Genomic DNA, 18,783 nt, shown 5'->3' with positions numbered 1-18,783 from the left:
TTTATCTATGCCATATGATCCCCATGAGCCATTGCTATTCTCTTTTCAAGGGATAAGGGTGTAGGAACTGGATCTCTGATTTTCGTTGGCATGGGGAACTCCCAGATGAGAAAATCCCCTCTTAAGGTACCATCTTTTCAGTGACAGTCTTGGAGTAAGCCTTGGCAGAATCATGGAGCCAATATATATCAAAGGTGGGACATCTGTGCTCCAAGGTCAACTTTCTACTACTCAGTAACAAACAATCCCCATCACCTGTGATTTCCTACCTCTCAAATTATATCCTTCCTAGAAGGCCTAATACAGTACCTATGACTTCGAATAATTCAACCACTTCCCTAGCCCTCCTTTGCAAGTTGTTAACCTTGTTCCTACTTCTTCCTTAACTCTAAAAGGCATGGCTGGTCACAAGCAGCTACCAAAGTTATCCCCAAGTTTTACTAGGGGGTCATTTAGGGTATACTCAGCCAGATCGATAATGAATAAGTGACTGGTTCCTTAAAGAGGATTGTATGTTGTTAGATTCCTTTTATAATTCTGAGAACTCATAAACTTTGGGGTGGGGAAGGGTGAGGGGAGATCCAGATCTATAATTTATTGGCATAGAGAACTCCCAGTTGGGAAACACCTTCCTTCAATGAAGATAGCTACTCATCTGCAATTTATCATCTCGGAGAGTTTCTTGGATCACTGAAAGTTTGTGTGATTTACCCATAGTCACCAAGCTTGTGTGTGTTATAGAGAGTACTTGAACTCCAGGCTAACTTTCTATCTTCTGTGTCGTGCTAGTTTTCCATGGATACTTACTGGAGTTGGGGTGAAGGAGGGCAGATTAACTGAGAACTGAAGATAATGGAACTTATACTCAAAAGTTTAGACTTTGGAGTCTCATTCCCCTAAATTCCTCCCCCTCATATTTCCTATTGCTTTTACTCTATTAAAAATCGAATTTACTTTTAAATTGCCAGGGGGAGAGAAAATTATGGCTTAATTGAAATAAAAAATTAAATCCTCTAGTTAATTAGCATCCATCTTCCTCTCTGCCCACAGATAGGCAGGGGTTTTAAACATCAGGTTATTTATTCTCTCCTTGCTGCAGTATAGACCAATTCCTATATTTCCACATAGGGCTAATCGTGATGAATTACAAGATAAGACCATACTATAACCACTGGCTTCTCCCTTTCCAGAGCCAGCCACCAGATATGTGAGTGCCCTCCATGGGAGTTCAACATTTCCCTTAACCCTACAGCTGTCCATTACCTTCCCTTTAAAGAAAAATCTTTTATCCCTGCACTCCCAACCCCTAGTAAGAATAACGATGTTGGTGCTGAAGTTGTTTCTCGATTTATTTTGGAGGAACTCGGAAAAGAGACCTTGTTGATTGCCAAATCATGCAAGGCCTCATTTACACTGCGCCATCAACTCCCAAGTAAGTTTCTTTCTCAAGAGAGAGAGGTGGAAAAACATAGCTTATTGGCAGCAACAATATGAACAGCACCAGAGCTCTGCACCAGCCCTGTGTTTGCACGATGGGACTATTGCAAAACAAGAAAACATATGTAAAAGGGGGATGAATTAATCTTGGGACACATCCCTATTCATTGTCAAGCGTCTGACACAATTTCAAGTTCACCATTTGGACTAGTATGCTTTAATAGGATATTTAGCATTAGTCCGTGTTCCCCGCGTGTTTCCTATTGTTCTTATTCTATTAAGAATCCACTTTAGTTTATTAGCATTCATCTTTCTGGCTCCCCTCACATCTAGGTAGAAGTTTCAAACATTGGGCCAGTTTGCTCCTTAGTATTATACACAAACCCTAAAAACATAGAACCTAACTGTCCTTCATGCTTGGAGTTTGTGTGTTTTGTATTAAGTATATAATGCTGAAATCTGTCCCTGGCCAGTCATGTGCTAGATGAGTTTTGTTAAGTGTGTTCCACTGTACCATGTACCCCTCGATACTCTGCCAGTTGGTACATATAGAAAATGACATCACTCTCGTTCCTGAATTCTAGGAATTGACCAGTCTTTTCTATCAGAGTCAGACTTCCAAAGGCAGGAAGGGTGCAAAAACCTACTGTAAAGATGCCCAGAAAGGCTTCCACCCTCTGCCCTAGTGGGTAGAAATGGGTATAAGGTCAGATCCAATACAGAATTGCTTAAGTGAGAAACTCAGTTTCATCAGTAGCTTCAGGGAACATTTGAGAAGTGTTCTATCAAGTGTGCAAAAACTTCATTTGTCAGGGGCAGCTAGGTGGCACAGTGGATAAAGCACCATCCCTGGATTCAGGAGGACCTGAGTTCAAATCCGGCTTCAGACACTTAACACTTACCTGCTGTGTGACCCTGGGCAAGTCACTTAACCCCCATTGCCCCGGCAGGGGAACTTCATTTGTTCCCCCCAAAAAAACATGCAGGGGTGTGTATGCTCTGGTTTCCTGCCCCTTCTGTGTCAGAGATGCCCTAAAACTAAGGTAGTTGTGCCAGAGCCTTGCAAATAAAAGTGGGGAGTAAGAGGGAGGCAGAGGGAAGGAAGGCATTCATCACCCCTCTTCTTCCAAAAATGCATGAAGGTTTTGCATTGGGGGCCACCTTTTGTACCTTTTTGCCTCTGGAAATCTTGTTCCTTTGAAAGGAGTGGTAATAAATCTTCAAGGGAAGCAAGATAAAATAATAATGCTTTTGTCCATTTGTTTTAAGTGCATAGGTTTAAAAATATGTTTCATTTCCCCTGAAATTTCAGAACTCTCTCCACTTGGGATGCAAACTCAGTCCTTTTAGGAAGATGCATGACCCTCTTCTATAGTAGGCTCTGAGCTTGCAACACACTTAAAAATTGCACCTATAATTCAATGTCCCTACAGATGGTTCACAGATCATAGAATGTTAGAATAATAAGGGATGTTGGGGATTATGTAGCCCAGCCCTATCATTTAACAGACAAGAAAACTGAAGCCCAAAGAGGTTAAGGCACTTGCCCAGAGTCATACAGGGACTTAGTGGTAGAATCAAGATTAATTTAATTGAGCTTAATTTGTTGCATAAACATTTGGAAGGATCTCAGTGTTGGAAAGGCCCTTAGACCATCTCACGCAATCTTTACCCAAACAAGAATCTTCTCTACCCTTTCTTCCACATGAAGTCCTTCAGCCTTGCCTCAAAAGACCTCCAATAAAGAGAAAACCTGCCAACTCTCTGAGGCAGTCCATCCATTCCATTTTGGCAAAGCCTTAATCAGAAAGGTTTTCTGCACGTCAAGGTAAAATCTATCCTTTTGCACATTCAGCCTATTGCTTCAAGTTACTCCTGGATCCAGCAGAACATGTCAAATCCCTCCCCACAGGACAGACCATCAGACACTTGAAGGCGACTATCAATTCTGCCCTGATTCTTTTCTTCTCCTATGTTAACATCGAATGGGATCATGTGGAATGATCTTCGGGTCTTTTGCCATTTTGATCACCCATTCAGTATGTCCATGTCCTTCTCACAATGTTGTATCCAGACGTGAACAAGGACCTCAGATGTGGTCTGACCAGGGACTAAGACTGAATTCACTTTTTTCGTGGCCATGCCACATGCTCGACTAATAGGGGGTTTTCAGGTTACCGAAACTCCCAGATCTTTTTTTCAAATAATCTACTCTATCATTGATAGACACCAAAGCTGATGGGTCAGAAAATTGGCTTCCTCCGATTTAGTCTTTTTCAGAGAGATCGGCATACAGAGGTTCGTGTTCATAGTTGAATTATAGCAGTTAAAGAAACTCTTTCATATCCCAGGAATTAAAAAGTTAAAAAGCCTCATCTTTTTGATGCATTCTGTACTTTTGAGGAAAGTAGCATGAAAGCACTCTCAGAAAATGTAAAATACCAAAGTTTTTGTTTGATGCTAGTGTGATTGGGAATCAGGAGGCCTGGGCTTTAGTCCAAGATGCCAACAATTAGCTGTGTGACCTTGGGTAGCTCAATTAACCTCTCTGGATTTTAGCTCCATCTTCTAGAACACAAAGCAACTAGTTAAGATGATTTCTCAGAGTTTTTCCCAGGTCTAAAATTCAAGAAGTCCATGACAGATTTATTTCCTCCTTAGTGGCATTTTAGTAACACCCTTGTCCTTTTCTACACGTTAGTCTCTGTTATTCTTAAACAAGCCGTCGCACCGATTTCTACTGGACTATTAGACCCAAAGCATCATGAAACCTAATAAGGCTGAGATTTCTTTCTGTTGCACAACATGAGCCTAGAAATAACCACCAGTGGGTCATCCTGACCACCATTTACTTGCTGTATCATAGCCCTGGCTGGTGGTCAATTCTAAGACTTCCTTCTTTCTTTTTTTTTCTAACAAGAAAACTTCTTTCCCCAACACACTCTGCTGCTTTCCTTGGCCATCTCACCCACAACAGAGACATATGGTGGAGTGGGGGGGGGGCAGGGGAGGGGAAGGGGAGAGAACAGGATATAGAGTTAGAAAATCTCATTTCAAATTCTAGTTCTGCTATTAACTACTTCTGTGACATTGAATATATCACTTTCCCTCCCCGAACCTCAGTTTTTTCTGTAAAGTGAGAAAGTTGAAGCAGGGGGGTGGGGGGTCCCCTCCAACTCTAGCCCCCATGACCTTTCTCTATTGATCTTTTTTTCTATCAGTTTTGTGAAACTTGGCATTTCGGTAGGACCCCAATGACCCAACAATCTGGATTGGGATTATACCATTCCATTGGGCATTTCCCTAACTTCCAAGGAAAACTTATCTACCAGCTGTATGGGATCAAACAGAAACAGAACAAGAAAGAATAAATAGTTGATCTGTGTATATATCTATCAAATGTCAATTATGAATAAATTTACACTAAAGATAGCCATGTACGGAGGACATGTTAGGAAATGTCTGAATACAGGCTTACTTAAGGGATCTCTAGGTGCCATAGTGGATAGAGTGCCAGGTCTGGAATCAGGAAGACCTGAGTTCAAATCTGGACTCAGATACTTACTAACTGTGTGACCCTGGGCGAGTCACTTAACCCTGTTTGTCTCAGTTTCCTCATCTGTCAAATGAGCTGGAGAAGGAAATAGCAAACCACTCCAGTGTCTTTGCCAAGAAAAGCCCAAATGGGATCACAAAGGGTTGGACACAACTGAAACAACCAAACAACAAGAAGTGATCTCAGCCATGGGATGAGTTTCTCTTTCCTCCTGACTCTTCTCTTTCTGTGTATTCAGAGGAAGCAAAGGAGATTTCTCAAAGAAACAGGGCTTATATGATAAAATGAGCAGCATTTAGAACTAGAAGAATCCTTACGGACCATCTATATCTAGTTCTGACTTTCTCATTTTCTTGAAGAGGAAACTAAGACGAATGCTTGCCCACGCAGAACATTTGAGATGCAATGGTAGTTTTGCAACTTCAAGATGCAAAGGGGCTTTTTCTCTAGGAGAACCCTGTAGTAAAACCCACCGCACAATAGTTTTGCAGGGAACCATAGAACTTAAAAGCTGAGAAAGCCCTTAGGAATCCTCCAGTCCAACCCTTCTTCCCTCAACTTACATGAAGAAACTGAGGCCTTGAGAGGGGAAATGACTAGGCCCAAACCACAAGAGCTCCTCTTGAGCCAGTACAGAGACTCCTTGACCCCTAGAGCCCTCTGCTCCTTCCAATCATCGCATACCTCAGATTATTGTCATTCTTGATGGAAATGCTATTTCTGGCTTAATAGTATGTTGTATCAAGAAGCGATCCAAATCTCCTTGTAACAGGAACAAGTTGCTGTCCAAAATATGCACCCCCAAATTAGCAGTTAAGAAATGCTGTGTAAGGAAAGGCCTTACAATGGGAAAAGAAGGTACCAGAAGTTGGAAGGGTTACAAATGGATCATTCTGCCTCTACCCCAGGCCCCCACTTCCTCCCGAATGGCTCTTCCTTTCTTTCTTCTAAACTTCCTCCCGCCCCTGAAAAAATATACTGTTACTTAACCCTAGTTACAGAGCCCAAATGTGAGCAGAGAAATAGTCCTTTTTTTAGGCCAAGGGGATTCAGCCATAGGCCCAGAAACACAACCTTTGTAGTTGGGGGAGGACTTCCATGGACTTCTCTCCTCTTCTGGGTTGTAAGTTCTGCCAAGATTTAGGGCAATGCCTTGTACAGATCGAGTCCCACACACATGCTTGCCACAGTGCCTTGCCCTGAGCTGGTACTTGATTTGTATTCATTCAGAAGAAGCGTGGTGTGATCGATCAGACAATCCACAGACATTTATCAAGAACCTGCTGTGTGGAGGGCACTGTTCCAAGCACTGGTTGACGGCTGTGAGGATACAAAGGGAATCCCTGCTTTCAAGCTTACATTTTAGAGGAGACAACATATGTGTGTGCACATGTGTATGTATGTGTATGCATATATATGTGTGTATATAAAATATGTATTAAATGCATAAATTCAAGGTAATTTGGGGGCAAGAACACGGGGAGACACTATTTCCTGGAGGGATCAGGAAAAGCCTCCTGAAATAAGTGGGATTTGACCTGAACTCAGAAGGAAACTAAGGATTCCGAGAAGTAGAAGGAAGGAAGGAATCCCTTCCAGGCACAGGGAGAGTCAGTGCAAAGAGACGAAAGGCTGGAGGTGAGCTGTGCGTGAGGAGCCATGAGGAGGCCACTGTGGCTAGATTGGACAATGTGTATATAAAAGGAGGAGGTGTGATGACGTCTGAAGGGTAGAGAGGAACGGAGTAGTGAAGGATTTCAAACGCCAAATGAGGAGTTTGTATTTGACCCTTCCACAGTGGAAGAGGCACCTTTGTGATCTTGGGCATGTCAGTGCCCTTGTCTACACTTCAGACCCTCCTCAGCCACGTCACAGAGTTACACCACATTGTCTCTAAGGTCTCTTCTAACAGGGGAGCCTGTAAAAGAATAAACTACTGTTTTCCTGCTTTTGCACTTTCTCTCGCCCCTTTTCCCCTCTTTCTCTGTCTCTCTCATATCCTCCTCCTCCTCTGTCCCCTCCTCTTTCTGTGTTGCTGTTTCTCTGTCTCTCTGTCTCTCTTTCTCTGTCTCTCCTATCTTCCTCCTCTGTGTCTCTGTTTCTCTTTGTCTCTCTCTTGTGTCTCTCCCTTCCTTTGGCTCTCTGTCTCTGTCTTTCTCTCTCTTAGTGTGTGTATGTGTGTGTAGTGCATGTGTGTAAATATGCACACACATGTATACACATGTACAATAATAACCAAGTACTGGATTTATTAACTAAAAAATACACACATATTTATAAACATGTGTGTATATACTACATACATATATATATACATATTTTTTTTTTTTTACAGTTTTTGAATCCAATCATTGATCATTATTTATTGTTTGTGGCACTCCGGTGACATAGCAGTTTTGGAAGGCCCATTGAAAGAAACCAGAGCCTCAGATGGGGAGGGGGGGGGAGGTTAGTTTATGAGGACTAGGAGAGGAGAACATTATGAGCACCAGGAACACAATGATTCATTCTGTCATTCCTTTTTCCTCTGCAGCGATCAGGTTTGGGCGGATGCCACAGGCCGAGAAGGAGAAGCTGCTGGCGGAGATCTGCAGTGATATCGACCAGCTGAACCCAGAGTCTGCTGATCTCCGGGCCCTGGCAAAACATCTGTATGACTCATACATCAAGTCCTTCCCTCTGACCAAAGCCAAGGCGAGGGCGATCTTGACAGGAAAGACGACAGACAAATCAGTTAGTTCTCTTTTGCTATCTTCATTGGCGGGGCGGATTTTCTCTTTCCTTTGAGTAAATGATTTACCGTGTTCGCACACATACACACACACACACACACACACACACATATACATACACACACATAATACCCTTCTGCTCTTGGTTATTACATATTTCAAGCTGAGTCTGAATACAGGAAATGTTATTAGATAGGGTAAGTAAACATGCAGAAAAGAGGAGGGGGAAATCCAAGTTCACCTAATAAAATCCTCTAGCGTTCGTAGGTCAGCTTAACCTTAACAAAGCAATCCTAGTCCCCCATGCTGCCATCCCTCTTCTTCCATTGGGGTATACATTCATCCCTTTTCCTGATGACAAAAGATTTAACTACAACATCCCTTTAGGCGGGAGCACCTGAGCAAGGGCCTGGGAAAGGCATTCGGCATACCTTCCTCCTCTCAACAGAGAGGCGGTGGACTACAGTTACAGAAGGGGGCATATGTTGTCAGATGGGGCAAATCAATTGACTCATTTTGCTGAATTGTACTTCCTTGTTACTTAGAAGAGTTTTAATTGGAAGAGGGGCAATCCTTGGACAGTAGCAATGACCTAAAAAAGGATCTCTATAATATTTTAAGGTCATCCATGTAAGGAATAGCTCCCCACGAGGCAGAGATATTGGGAAATGTAGTTGATGTAAAAATGAAAGATACCAACAATTTTTTAAGACATGTGAGATACATCATGCCTCTCAGTAGAACTTCTAGAGTGACCCAACATAAAATGTGAAGATGAAGCATAAAAACACTTCTCAACTTTTATGCTCCCATCCATTCCTTGTGGTGCTTCATCAATTACATCTGCAGGACTCAAAACCAGAATGCTATTAGGAGAAGGCATTAACTTTTTATTTTTTTGGTGAGGTAATGGGGGTTAAGTGACTTGCCCAGGGTCACACAGCTAGTAATTGTTAAGTGTCTGAGGGCCGGATTTGAACTCAGGTCCTCCTGACTCCAGGACCGGTGCTCTATCCACTGTGCCACCTAGCTGCCCCCGAAGGCATTAACTTTTGGAGCCTGGGAACGTGGAATTAGGTAGGAAATGTGTTGTGGTAAAAAGAGCTTGACTAGGAAATTAAGATTCTTGAGTTCTAGTCCCAGAAGTACCATTAACTAGCTCATGATCTTAAATCACTTCTCCTTTCTGGGTCTCAATTTCCCCATCTGTAAAATACAGCGGTTGGATTTATAGGATCATAGATTTCCAGCTGGAGGGATCTCACAGGTCACCTAGTGAAACTCCTTCATTTTACAAATGTGGAAACTAAGGTCCATTGAGGTTAGGGTGGCATAGGTAGAAAGTGACAAAGGAGCCCAGATTCTACAACTTTTGAGTGAGGGCTTTTCCCTCCTTACCATCTTGAGTTGTTTATCTGAGATCTCTCCTTATTCTATGGCAATATGTCCAGACTTTGACCTGTGTTCCCCTGGGCACACATCGCAGTGGTTTTTCAATTACCAGAAAGACTCACTTTCTCATTGACTTGATCATCCAGGATGGGACACCTTTAATGAGCAAGAAAAAAATGGTGATTAAGTTAAGATTCTCCAAAAGGTAAAGTTGTTTCCAGAGAATAACAAGGAGCCAGCCAGCATTCCATTCCATTCCATTCAACAAACTGTGATAAACACATCCTAGTATAGCAAAAATGCAATTTATTTTCTTCCTACATCAGTCTTGTCCCCAATAATGTTGAGGCAGTTAATCAAGCTCCCTTGGCTTCTTGTTTGAAACCAGAGAGCGGCTAAGGCAGAGCCAAAATTTAACCAGATCCTGGAGTGGCATCCACATGTTGGGCATGCTCAGAGTGATAAATACCATGGTGTACCCCCACCCAAAACTGGCATTTCAAGGTGACTCTCTTAAAGCCATTTTTTTTTTAGTGAGGCAATTGGGGTTAAGTGACTTGCCCAGGGTCACACAGCTAGTAAGTGTTAAATGTCTGAGGCCAGATTTGAACTCAGGTCCTCCTGACTCCAGGGCCGGTACTCCAACCACTGCTCCACCTAGCTGCCCCAAATGCATTTTTTTTTAACCCTGAGCTCACAGTAGACCCAAGCATTTCTAGCTTAGGTGGTATAATGGAGGAAAAAGGAAGAGGGGGCTGTACTTGGAGAAAGGAAGCCTTGGGTTTGAATCCTGGCTAGATACCATTTCAGTGCTATTGTGAGTCTCAGTTTCATCATCTTGGGGGGGGGGATGGGCATGAGGGTTAAGTGACTTGCCCAGGGTCACACAGCTAGTAAGTGTCAAGTGTCTGAGGCCGGATTTGAACTCAGGTCCTACTGAATCTAAGGCCGATGCTTTAGCCACTGCGCCACCTAGCTGCCCCCCCCCTCAGTTTCATCATCTATCAAATGGGGATTGTAATAGCACTTAGCTTAGAAGATTGTTTGGAGGCTCAACTAAAATGTATATAAAGCACTATATAAATGAGGAGTATCAGTATTTTATCTTAGTGGGTATTACAAGTTGTTTTTATTTTTTCAGTACATCTCCACAGGTCACTCATAAAAATAATTGTCCAACTGACAAGTCCTTAAGCCCAATTAGAGCCAGGAGCCCAGAACTTGGAACCATAAAGCCATCACAGTATAACAGATAATGCGCTGCATTGGGAAGCTTGGCTCTGCTACTGATAAGTTGTGCGACCTTTAGTAAAAGACTTAAGCTCTCTGGGTCATAGTTTCTTCATTAGCAAAATATGGGCATTGAATTATCAGGTGTTGTCCTTTACAACCCCTTCCAGGTATAGATCCTTTTCTTAGAGTGTAGAAGTGATCCAGGAAGATGGTGTGTGAAAAGAGAGGCATCCATTGGGAAATTCCTACTCATCCTTTATTGATGCCTTATGGAAAAGCAGAATTTGTCCAGTCCTAGCATGCCTAGAAATATGCATCAAGGGGCAAAGTGAAATGAGTAGAACCAGGAGGGCATTGTACACAGTCACAGCAATATTGTAAGATGATCTTCTGTGAATGATTTGGCTGTTCTCAGCAATACAATGATCCAAGACAACTCTGAAGGACTTAATGATGAAAAATGCTCTTCATCCTCAGCAAAAGAACTGGTGGTATCTGAATACAGATCAAAGCATACTTTTAAAGTTTTCTTTATTTTCCTTAAGTTATTTTTTTTCTATGCTTTCTTTCACAACACAACTAATATGGAACTATGTTTTGCATGACTACACACATATAACCAATATCAGATTGCTTGCCTTATCAATGAGGTGGCTGGAGAGGTAGGAAGGGAGAGAATTGGGAACTTAAAATTTGTTAAATGAATGTTAAAAATTATTTTTACATGTAATTGGGGGAAAATAAAATACCAAATAAAAAATAAATTTGTTATTTAGAAAGAAAGAAAAGAAAGATAGATCAAGGGAAGCAAGACCAAGAAGTAGTTCCTTCTAGTGTTTCCTTGCTCTGAGTGAGTAACAGAGGATGTGGATATACTGACCTTTGCAAGCACAAGATTTCAGTCTAGAGGTGACAAGGAGATAGTGCCCATCTTTATGAAATTAACTGAGGCACAGCCATCCCAATGATTTCAACCTCTTTTACAATGGATACCTATTCCTAGTAGTTGAGTTAGCAGTAGTAATGGGTATTGGCTGGAGTAAAGATTGACTTCCCACAATGTCAGTGATAAAATTGGACTGGTACAACCAATCCATGTGAAATACTGAATTTACATCACAAGTAAATCAAGCGGTCGTTTGTTTAACCAAAAATATAGTTTTGTTAACAGATATACTGGATTTTTTTTTTAAAGAGACAGAAACTGATACCCGAATTCTAGTGTCTGATCATCATGGGGGAAGGGGGGGCGGGGAGGTGATCTCTTTAGTTTGCATATTAGAAAGAGTGATTAACTGAGTATTCACTGCTTCCCAGGCTCTGATCAAATGAAATTTTATTCAAGTTCCAAAAATCATTATTAAGAGAAAAGGCAGTAAGTAAGTTAAGCCTGATATCCTTTGGTGTCCAGCCAGGAAAGAGGAGGAAGATCCACAGAAAGAATACAATAAAATTAGTACTTATGGATGTGAACTGACCAAATGTTTTACACATCTTTGTTTTCTTCCTTATCCCATCCATAACATTTATCCCCATGTTCCTCTGTCCTTTTTCTTCTTTCTCTCACCATATTAGATGTCTGGAAGGGCCAAACTAGACTGACCAGCCAAGAGCCTAGTGTTCTCATTCAAAAGACACTGGAAATACCCCATATTGAAAATCCTCTCACCTGTCACAGTGACTGGAATCCCACCATTAGAGATTAGAGATCTTTTAGATCTATGAAAATGCTTATATGGCCCCATGAGATATAATTTTCCTCCCTTAGATGAAGTTATTGTAGCTGGATGATAGCGAGAGAGTCGAGGCCGGAGGACAAGAAACAGGAGAAAGGATGCTCATTGGGGAAGTAGAAAAACCCAAAAGAAAACTCCATCTGCTTTCTAGACTTGTCTAGAACCAGGCTGGCTTTCAGAAGCCCCAGCCTCTTCAATTTCTTCCCATCCCAGACCTACAAACCCCAGCTACAGTTAGTCTACATCCTCTGGGAGACTGATAAGTATAAAAGCAAGACGAGGGAATATAGCATGGTGGAGAAGTTCTAGAGGTCTACTTGGAGTCAGGAGGCAGTGGATTTGAATCCTACCCAAGACACTTACTAGTTACTTAACATATATAATACCTAATATTTATATAGCACTTTAAAGCGTGCAAAGCACTTTACAAATATCTCATTTTATCTTCACAGCAGCCCTGGGAGTTAGGTTGCTATTATGAGCTCCATTTTGTAGATGAGGAAATTAAGGCAAACAAAGGATAAGTGACTTGTGCAGGGTCACACAACTAGTAAATGTCTGAGGAAGTATTTGAACTCATGTCTTCTTGATTCCAAAGCCAGCGTTTCATCCACTGTTCTAAGTGTTGCCTCTTCTCTGAATCTCAGTTCCCTTATCTATAAAATTGGAGTAACCTTAATCGTAGGACTTATTTCCCAGGGTCATCATAAGGATAAGATGAAATAATGTATGTAAAGTGCTTTCCAAACTTTGAAGAACCAGATATATGCCATTGATTATTATTCTTGCAACTTGCTCAAGGCATCTAGAATTTCAGTTAACACAACTAACTGCTCCTCAGCTCTCCTACACATTTCAGAGGGTTACACAGACCAGGCCCATCTTTCTCTCTCTCTCTTTTTTTTAAAGTGGGTCAATGAGGGTTAAGTGACTTGCCCAGGGTCACATAGCTAGTAAGTGTCAAGTGTCTGAGGCCGGATTTGAACTCAGGTACTCCTAAATCCAAGGCCGGTGCTTTATCCACTGTGTCACGTAACTGCCCCCAAGGCCCATCTCATTTCATTTTTAAAACTCACTCCAGGTAAATCCTTTGGCAGTGAGCCACTGCAGACAATTCGAGATTCTAGCGACCCATTGTGAGCTTCTCCTTTTGTGGTAATAACTGAAAACTGTTGCCTAGCTCCCAGGAGATTCTAGGATCCAAGCAGAGGAGCCTCGACTTCTCTCTGCAAACCAGTCCCACCAAGAGTGCCCTGGGGAGGGCAGCGCTCCCAAGAGTGGGGGGACATGGAAGGACATGAAGGGAGGTGGTCTGAAACTAAAAGAGCTTATCCCCTAGATGGCCAAGGCCGAAGTAAAGCTGTTTGGCATCTTGTTCTCGATAGCCTGCAAAATCCAATTAGGCAGCAGGAGAATGAAGTAGTTGCAAAGGGGAGGAATATGGGAGAGGAAAACCAGAAAGTAATTTCCAAAAAGACTAGCAGTTCATTCTTTATTGACACAATCATGTTCTTTTGGTTGAGTCTATCTCCAGGGTGTTGTTCTGTTATCTTTTGGCCAGGATTTATGGAAGTAGAGATCGCTGCCTGGAGAGGAAACAATTTGCAGAAGTCAGGGCTCCTTAGAGGGTGGAGATCACAAAGTGGTTATGGCTGGTGTGGTGGGGCTGTTGGAATCCCATTACACACCCTGTTGGGACTGAGATCATTGCTGCTGCTCAGGCCAGGAGGAGAGAAGCCTGCTCCCATAACCCAGAGGTGGGGGGGGGGGGGCGGGGAGTGGAGAGAGATTAAAGTGACTTTCTCAGAGGGAACATTTTTTAAATTTGCATTATTGCTTGCTTTCCCATCAATAGTCATGACCTCTTTTAAGAGATCTTGTTGATAATATCCCTATCAGTCCTGGACTTTTTTTTTCTATTATGAGGAAACTTCATCAGTCAAAGGGATCATAAGACTGGTGTGGCTGAATTGGGAATCAGAACAGGGTTTGTGTATCCCAGCTTTGCGATTTACAACCTCTGTAAACCAGGACATATGACTTTATCTCTCTTGACCTCAGTTTCCTCATTTGTAAAATGAGAGAATGTTCCAGATGACCTCTTTCATCTCTGAAGTGATGATCCAGAGATCCTATGCCCTAGAGACAGTCTTTCTCTAGATCATCTGGCCTGACCCCCATTTTGTGAATATTGAAAACCAGCCAAGAGAGGGGAATGCCTAGACCAAGATAACCCAGGGAGTGCAGGGTAGAATTAGAATTTGAACACAGTTCCTCTGACATTAAATCCAGTGTTCTTTCCATGACACAGGGTTGGTTCTCAGCAAATGTAATCGAGTATTCATATAAAAAGACCTGTTGATTGAGCTGCAGTGTTACACTGAATGACTCCTTTGTACCATCTGTGCATGTATACATTTGCTCAGTTACTACCTTCAAGCAAATTTGCCAAATGGACAAGGTTTGTTTTTTAGCATTTCCCCCTCCCAGGCATTTATCTGCAGCATACAAAGCAACCCTAGCTTGTCCTTCATGGGCCTGCATCCAAACCTTGCCCTGGATTGCCTGAGTTACATCCCTACTATACTTCTGTCCTGACCCCTTCTTCATCCTCTACCCTTGATCAAAACTGCTGGGTCTTATGTCATGAGTATATTGTAAAGAACATAAGTATATTCCAATACACTTATGTCATCATATGTAGGAAAGAACACTGGACATGGTATCAGGACACCTGGGCGCACATCCAGGCTCTGCTGCTTTCTGGCTGCGTGATGACATCATTGTCATCTCACTGCTCCGACCCTAGATTTTCTCATTTGTGAAGCAGGGGTGCTCCTCTCTGCACTGCCTCCCTTTATTGGCCCATTGGGAGCAAAGAACTCTGAATTTTAAAGCCATAGAAATCAGAGTTGTTGGAGAAGAAAGTTAGAGGGCATCTAGTGCATTGCAGGCATCTCTCTCCCCAGAAGACCCCCCCGATATGTGGTCATATAGATTTTCCTTAAGTTCCTGCCTCAAGAGGCAGGATCCCATCCCTTTAGACGTTATGTCGCATCACTTCCTAGATTAAGGACTCTTAACCTGGGGTCTGGGAACTTAAGAGTTTTTTAAATATATTTTGATAACTGCATTCCAATGTAATTGGTTTCTTTTATAATCCCATTTATTTTATTTTATACATTTAAAAACATATTCTTAGGAGGGGTCCATTGGTTTTACCTGACTGCCAAAAGGGCCCATGACAACAAAAAATGCTAAGAACTTTCCCCCATTCTAGATGATCCAAAGTGATGATAACTGGCTAATCTGATAAATAAATATGTCAGAAAGTTAGAGAAAAAGGTTGCCCTATCCTGTTAGGGAGCCAGGGAAAACTATCTTTATTTAAGATTGACATTTTTTTTTTTTAGTGAGGCAAGTGGGGTTAAGTGACTTGCCCAGGGTCACACAGCTAGTAAGTGTTAAGTGTCTGAGGCCGGATTTGAACTCAGGTACTTCTGATTCCAAGGCCAGTGCTCTATCCACTGCGCCATCTAGCTGCCCCATAAGATTGACATTTTGAGTATTGTGTGCCCACTTCTATTATCTAACTGGGAGCACTGCTACTGTAAATTTTAAACAGGGGGCAGAGGAAGTGAGAGCTACTCCATAGCATTCCAATAGGACAGATGTTTAGGAGGAGACTGTCCTTCCAACACACTTTCAAGTACATAGAGTAAGTGGTCATCTGTGAGAACAACTCAAGATTCCTCCAATAGCTTGACCCATTAGAAGAGGTCTCTGTGAACTCTGGCAGTTGGGAGAACTAGTAGAAGAACTTTGGTGCCCTGTTCCATGAATGGCAATTTGATAACCGGCTGGACTTTGGAAGTACCTCATGTTTGACTATTACCCTGGAGTGATATTCACATAAGGTATATCATTGTCACATGATTCCATGTTTGTGGATGAAAACAAACAGAGGGCAGCTTTCAAAAAAACCATTCTCAGCACTGTGGTTTGTCATAAAACAATAAATAAATAGACAAACCCTTGGGCTCTGCCTGCCAACTTTTCACACCATATCTAAGAGATGGCGGCTGTGCTCTATCTACAAATAGTGAGTAAAACTTTTTATGCTATTTGTACTATTTTAGACTTTGAGCCCCAGAGCATTACACTGTTTACTATGGGCACATTGGAAGTTAAGCTCTTCCTTTCTGATGGAACTATTTTCACCAGAAAAATGATTGGTTCTAAGCAGGATAAGAAATACAAAACTACCAAGGAAAAGGTCTTATGACTGGAAGTTTACCATATTCTTTGGGGATAGAAATGTAAGTTTGGGGGGAGGGAATGCAACTCTAAGGCCATTTCTAGTTCTAATTTATGGGATCAGGGATTTAGCGATGGAAAAGGAGCCTAAGAGTCATCCATCCAACCCCTTCATTTTACAGATAAGGAAACTGAGGACAAGGGAGGTGATGGGAATGAGTAGGAATTTACCCCAATTCTGATCAAAATGATGTTATCAGTCCAGTCTTAAAATCCTGGAAGAGAAGCCAGGAGAACCTGGAAAACAAAAGAATTAAAAGTAGAACAGAGGCTTCTGGAGTCATTAATCCATGCAAATATGGTTATTTATTTCTAGTTTTTAAACATCCCTATTGCAGGGCTATGGAAAATAGCCCTGACCAGTTTCTGGATTTGTTTGATCTAAGCTAATACATCTTGGGTTCATTATGACAGACATTTAACTGCCTACTACAAAACAAACACTACACAAGGTGCTGAAAAAAAGACAAAAATTAAGCTATGCTTTCTCCTCAAGAAGTTTGCGGGTGGGGAATCCAAGGCCATTTCTTCTGGAGGATGTAGAACCAAGAAGGAAAAGTAAATAGAAGGGAGATAGATCTAACAAATTGGGGTCATTGTCGGAAGAGGCATATGATCTGAGCCTTGGTGGAAGACAAGAAAAGTAGAGGTGGGGAGGGTATACATAACTCTAGAAAAGTAAACTGTGGCCTTGATATAAAGAGCACTTACTATTAGGCTGAGGAGTTTATATTTTATGCTAGGACTAATAGAGTTCCTGAAGGCTCTTTGGTCAGTCAATAAGCCATTATTAAGTTCCTACTATGCACCAGGCACTGTGCTAAGCATTTTTGAGCTGGGGAATTAAATAATCAGATCTATTTTGGCTGCTGTGAGGAGGGTGGATTAGAGCAGGGAGACAGTGGAAGCAAAGGAGACTAATTAGAATTCTGTTTGAGTGGTCCAAGGGAGAGGAATTGAAGGCCTGATTTAGTAATAAAATGGTGTCTCTGTGGTTGGAGAGACAGATAGGAGAGATGTGGTGGTGGAGGTACAATTGACAGGTCTTGGCAGAGATTTTTTTTGAGAGCCCTGTTTTAACATTCACACATCTTAAAATTGTTTTTAAGATAATGCATTATATATAGCTAATTAGCAAACTACTTGGATCATTTGTTTTTGCTCAATTGTTGGGCCAACATTAGTGTTTATGCCAGCTGAGTGATATTCAACTGGCATGGACCATTTTAAGAGTTGCGGTTATGTTCTAGCTTATTGGAAGGCGGGTAGTTGGACCCATTAAATTTTTTGTTTATTTGTCTCTATTTATTTAAGTCTCCAAAGGAGCCAGGAAAAAAAAATTGAGATTTGATAGGTGTTCATGTTTACCTCTGTCTAATACAGGACTAGCCTGGCAGCTGGAGGACCTAACGGTTTCTAGTTCAAAGGTACCACCCCTAGATCCCCAGGGTATATGAACCTCAAATAAATAGACCTGACCCCTAGGATAGTCTTTTACTAAAAGACAGGAGACCTGAATTCTAAACTTGGATCTATTTCTGTCCATTTATCTTGTGAATTTGAGCAAGTTCTTTTCATTATCTCGAGTTTGTTTCCTTTTCTGTAAAATGAGGGTTGGGCAGGATGGGACAAAACAGGATGTAGGAGGCAGCTTGGCATAGTGGATAAGAGAGTTGGTCTCAAATCCAGGAAGACTTGGATTCAAATCCTGCCTCTGACACTCCCTAGCTTTGTCACCCTGGGCAAGTCACCTAAAATTCTCAACTCTCTAAGACTAAGTTGAAAGAAAAGGTGCTGACCTGCATTGGTCAAAGGAGTTCCCTATGTCAATGAAATCCCAGTTTTAATTCTTATTCCCAAAACAAAGGGCTTAGAGAAGGAAAGAACACTAAATCTGGAGTCCTAGGATCTGTGTTTTGGTCCCAGCTCTGATACTTCTTGCCTGAAAGACCTCAGTTTCCTCATCTGTAAAATGGGTGGGTTAAAAAAAAATAGATGACTTCTGCAGTCCCTTCCAGCTCAAAATCTCTGGTGCTTCCATGATCCTGGGCTAGATAACTTCTCAGGTCCCTTTCATTTCTACAAATTGAGGATCATAAACAAGGGAAAGAGGAAAAATAGGGGGTATAAATCAGCAAAGGGAGAGAGCTAAGCTAGAATGTTTGGGGCTTATTGTCTTAGGAGAAGCATGTGTAATTTGACCAATGAAACACATAAGAGCTATGCACTCAGAAACATGGAGAAAAATAACCATATGGGGCTACATTATACTATGTGACAGGAAGCCAGGCTCACCTATAGTTGGTGATCTAGGTAGCAGAGGTCTTGCTGCCTTCTCAAGAGGCAGTTTGTGGTAGGATATGGTTGCCCTCCTAGATGT

The 18,783-nt window shown here is 41.9% G+C and overlaps 1 protein-coding gene across 3 annotated transcripts in view; it reads left to right on the top strand.

Moving 5' to 3' along the window:
- Nucleotides 1–18,783, top strand: part of PPARG (peroxisome proliferator activated receptor gamma) — a 183,633-nt gene that overhangs the window by 134,858 nt on the left and 29,992 nt on the right. For all 3 annotated transcript variants that reach the window (XM_043979532.1, XM_043979534.1, XM_043979533.1), the window contains exon 6: nt 7,527–7,726. In XM_043979532.1, the coding sequence (XP_043835467.1) occupies nt 7,527–7,726 (200 nt within the window). The remainder of the gene's footprint in view (nt 1–7,526; nt 7,727–18,783) is intronic.

The sequence above is a fragment of the Dromiciops gliroides genome, chromosome 1 (genome assembly GCF_019393635.1).
Source record: "Dromiciops gliroides isolate mDroGli1 chromosome 1, mDroGli1.pri, whole genome shotgun sequence".
NCBI lineage: Eukaryota > Metazoa > Chordata > Mammalia > Microbiotheria > Microbiotheriidae > Dromiciops > Dromiciops gliroides.
This window is presented reverse-complemented; position numbering and strand designations above follow the sequence as displayed.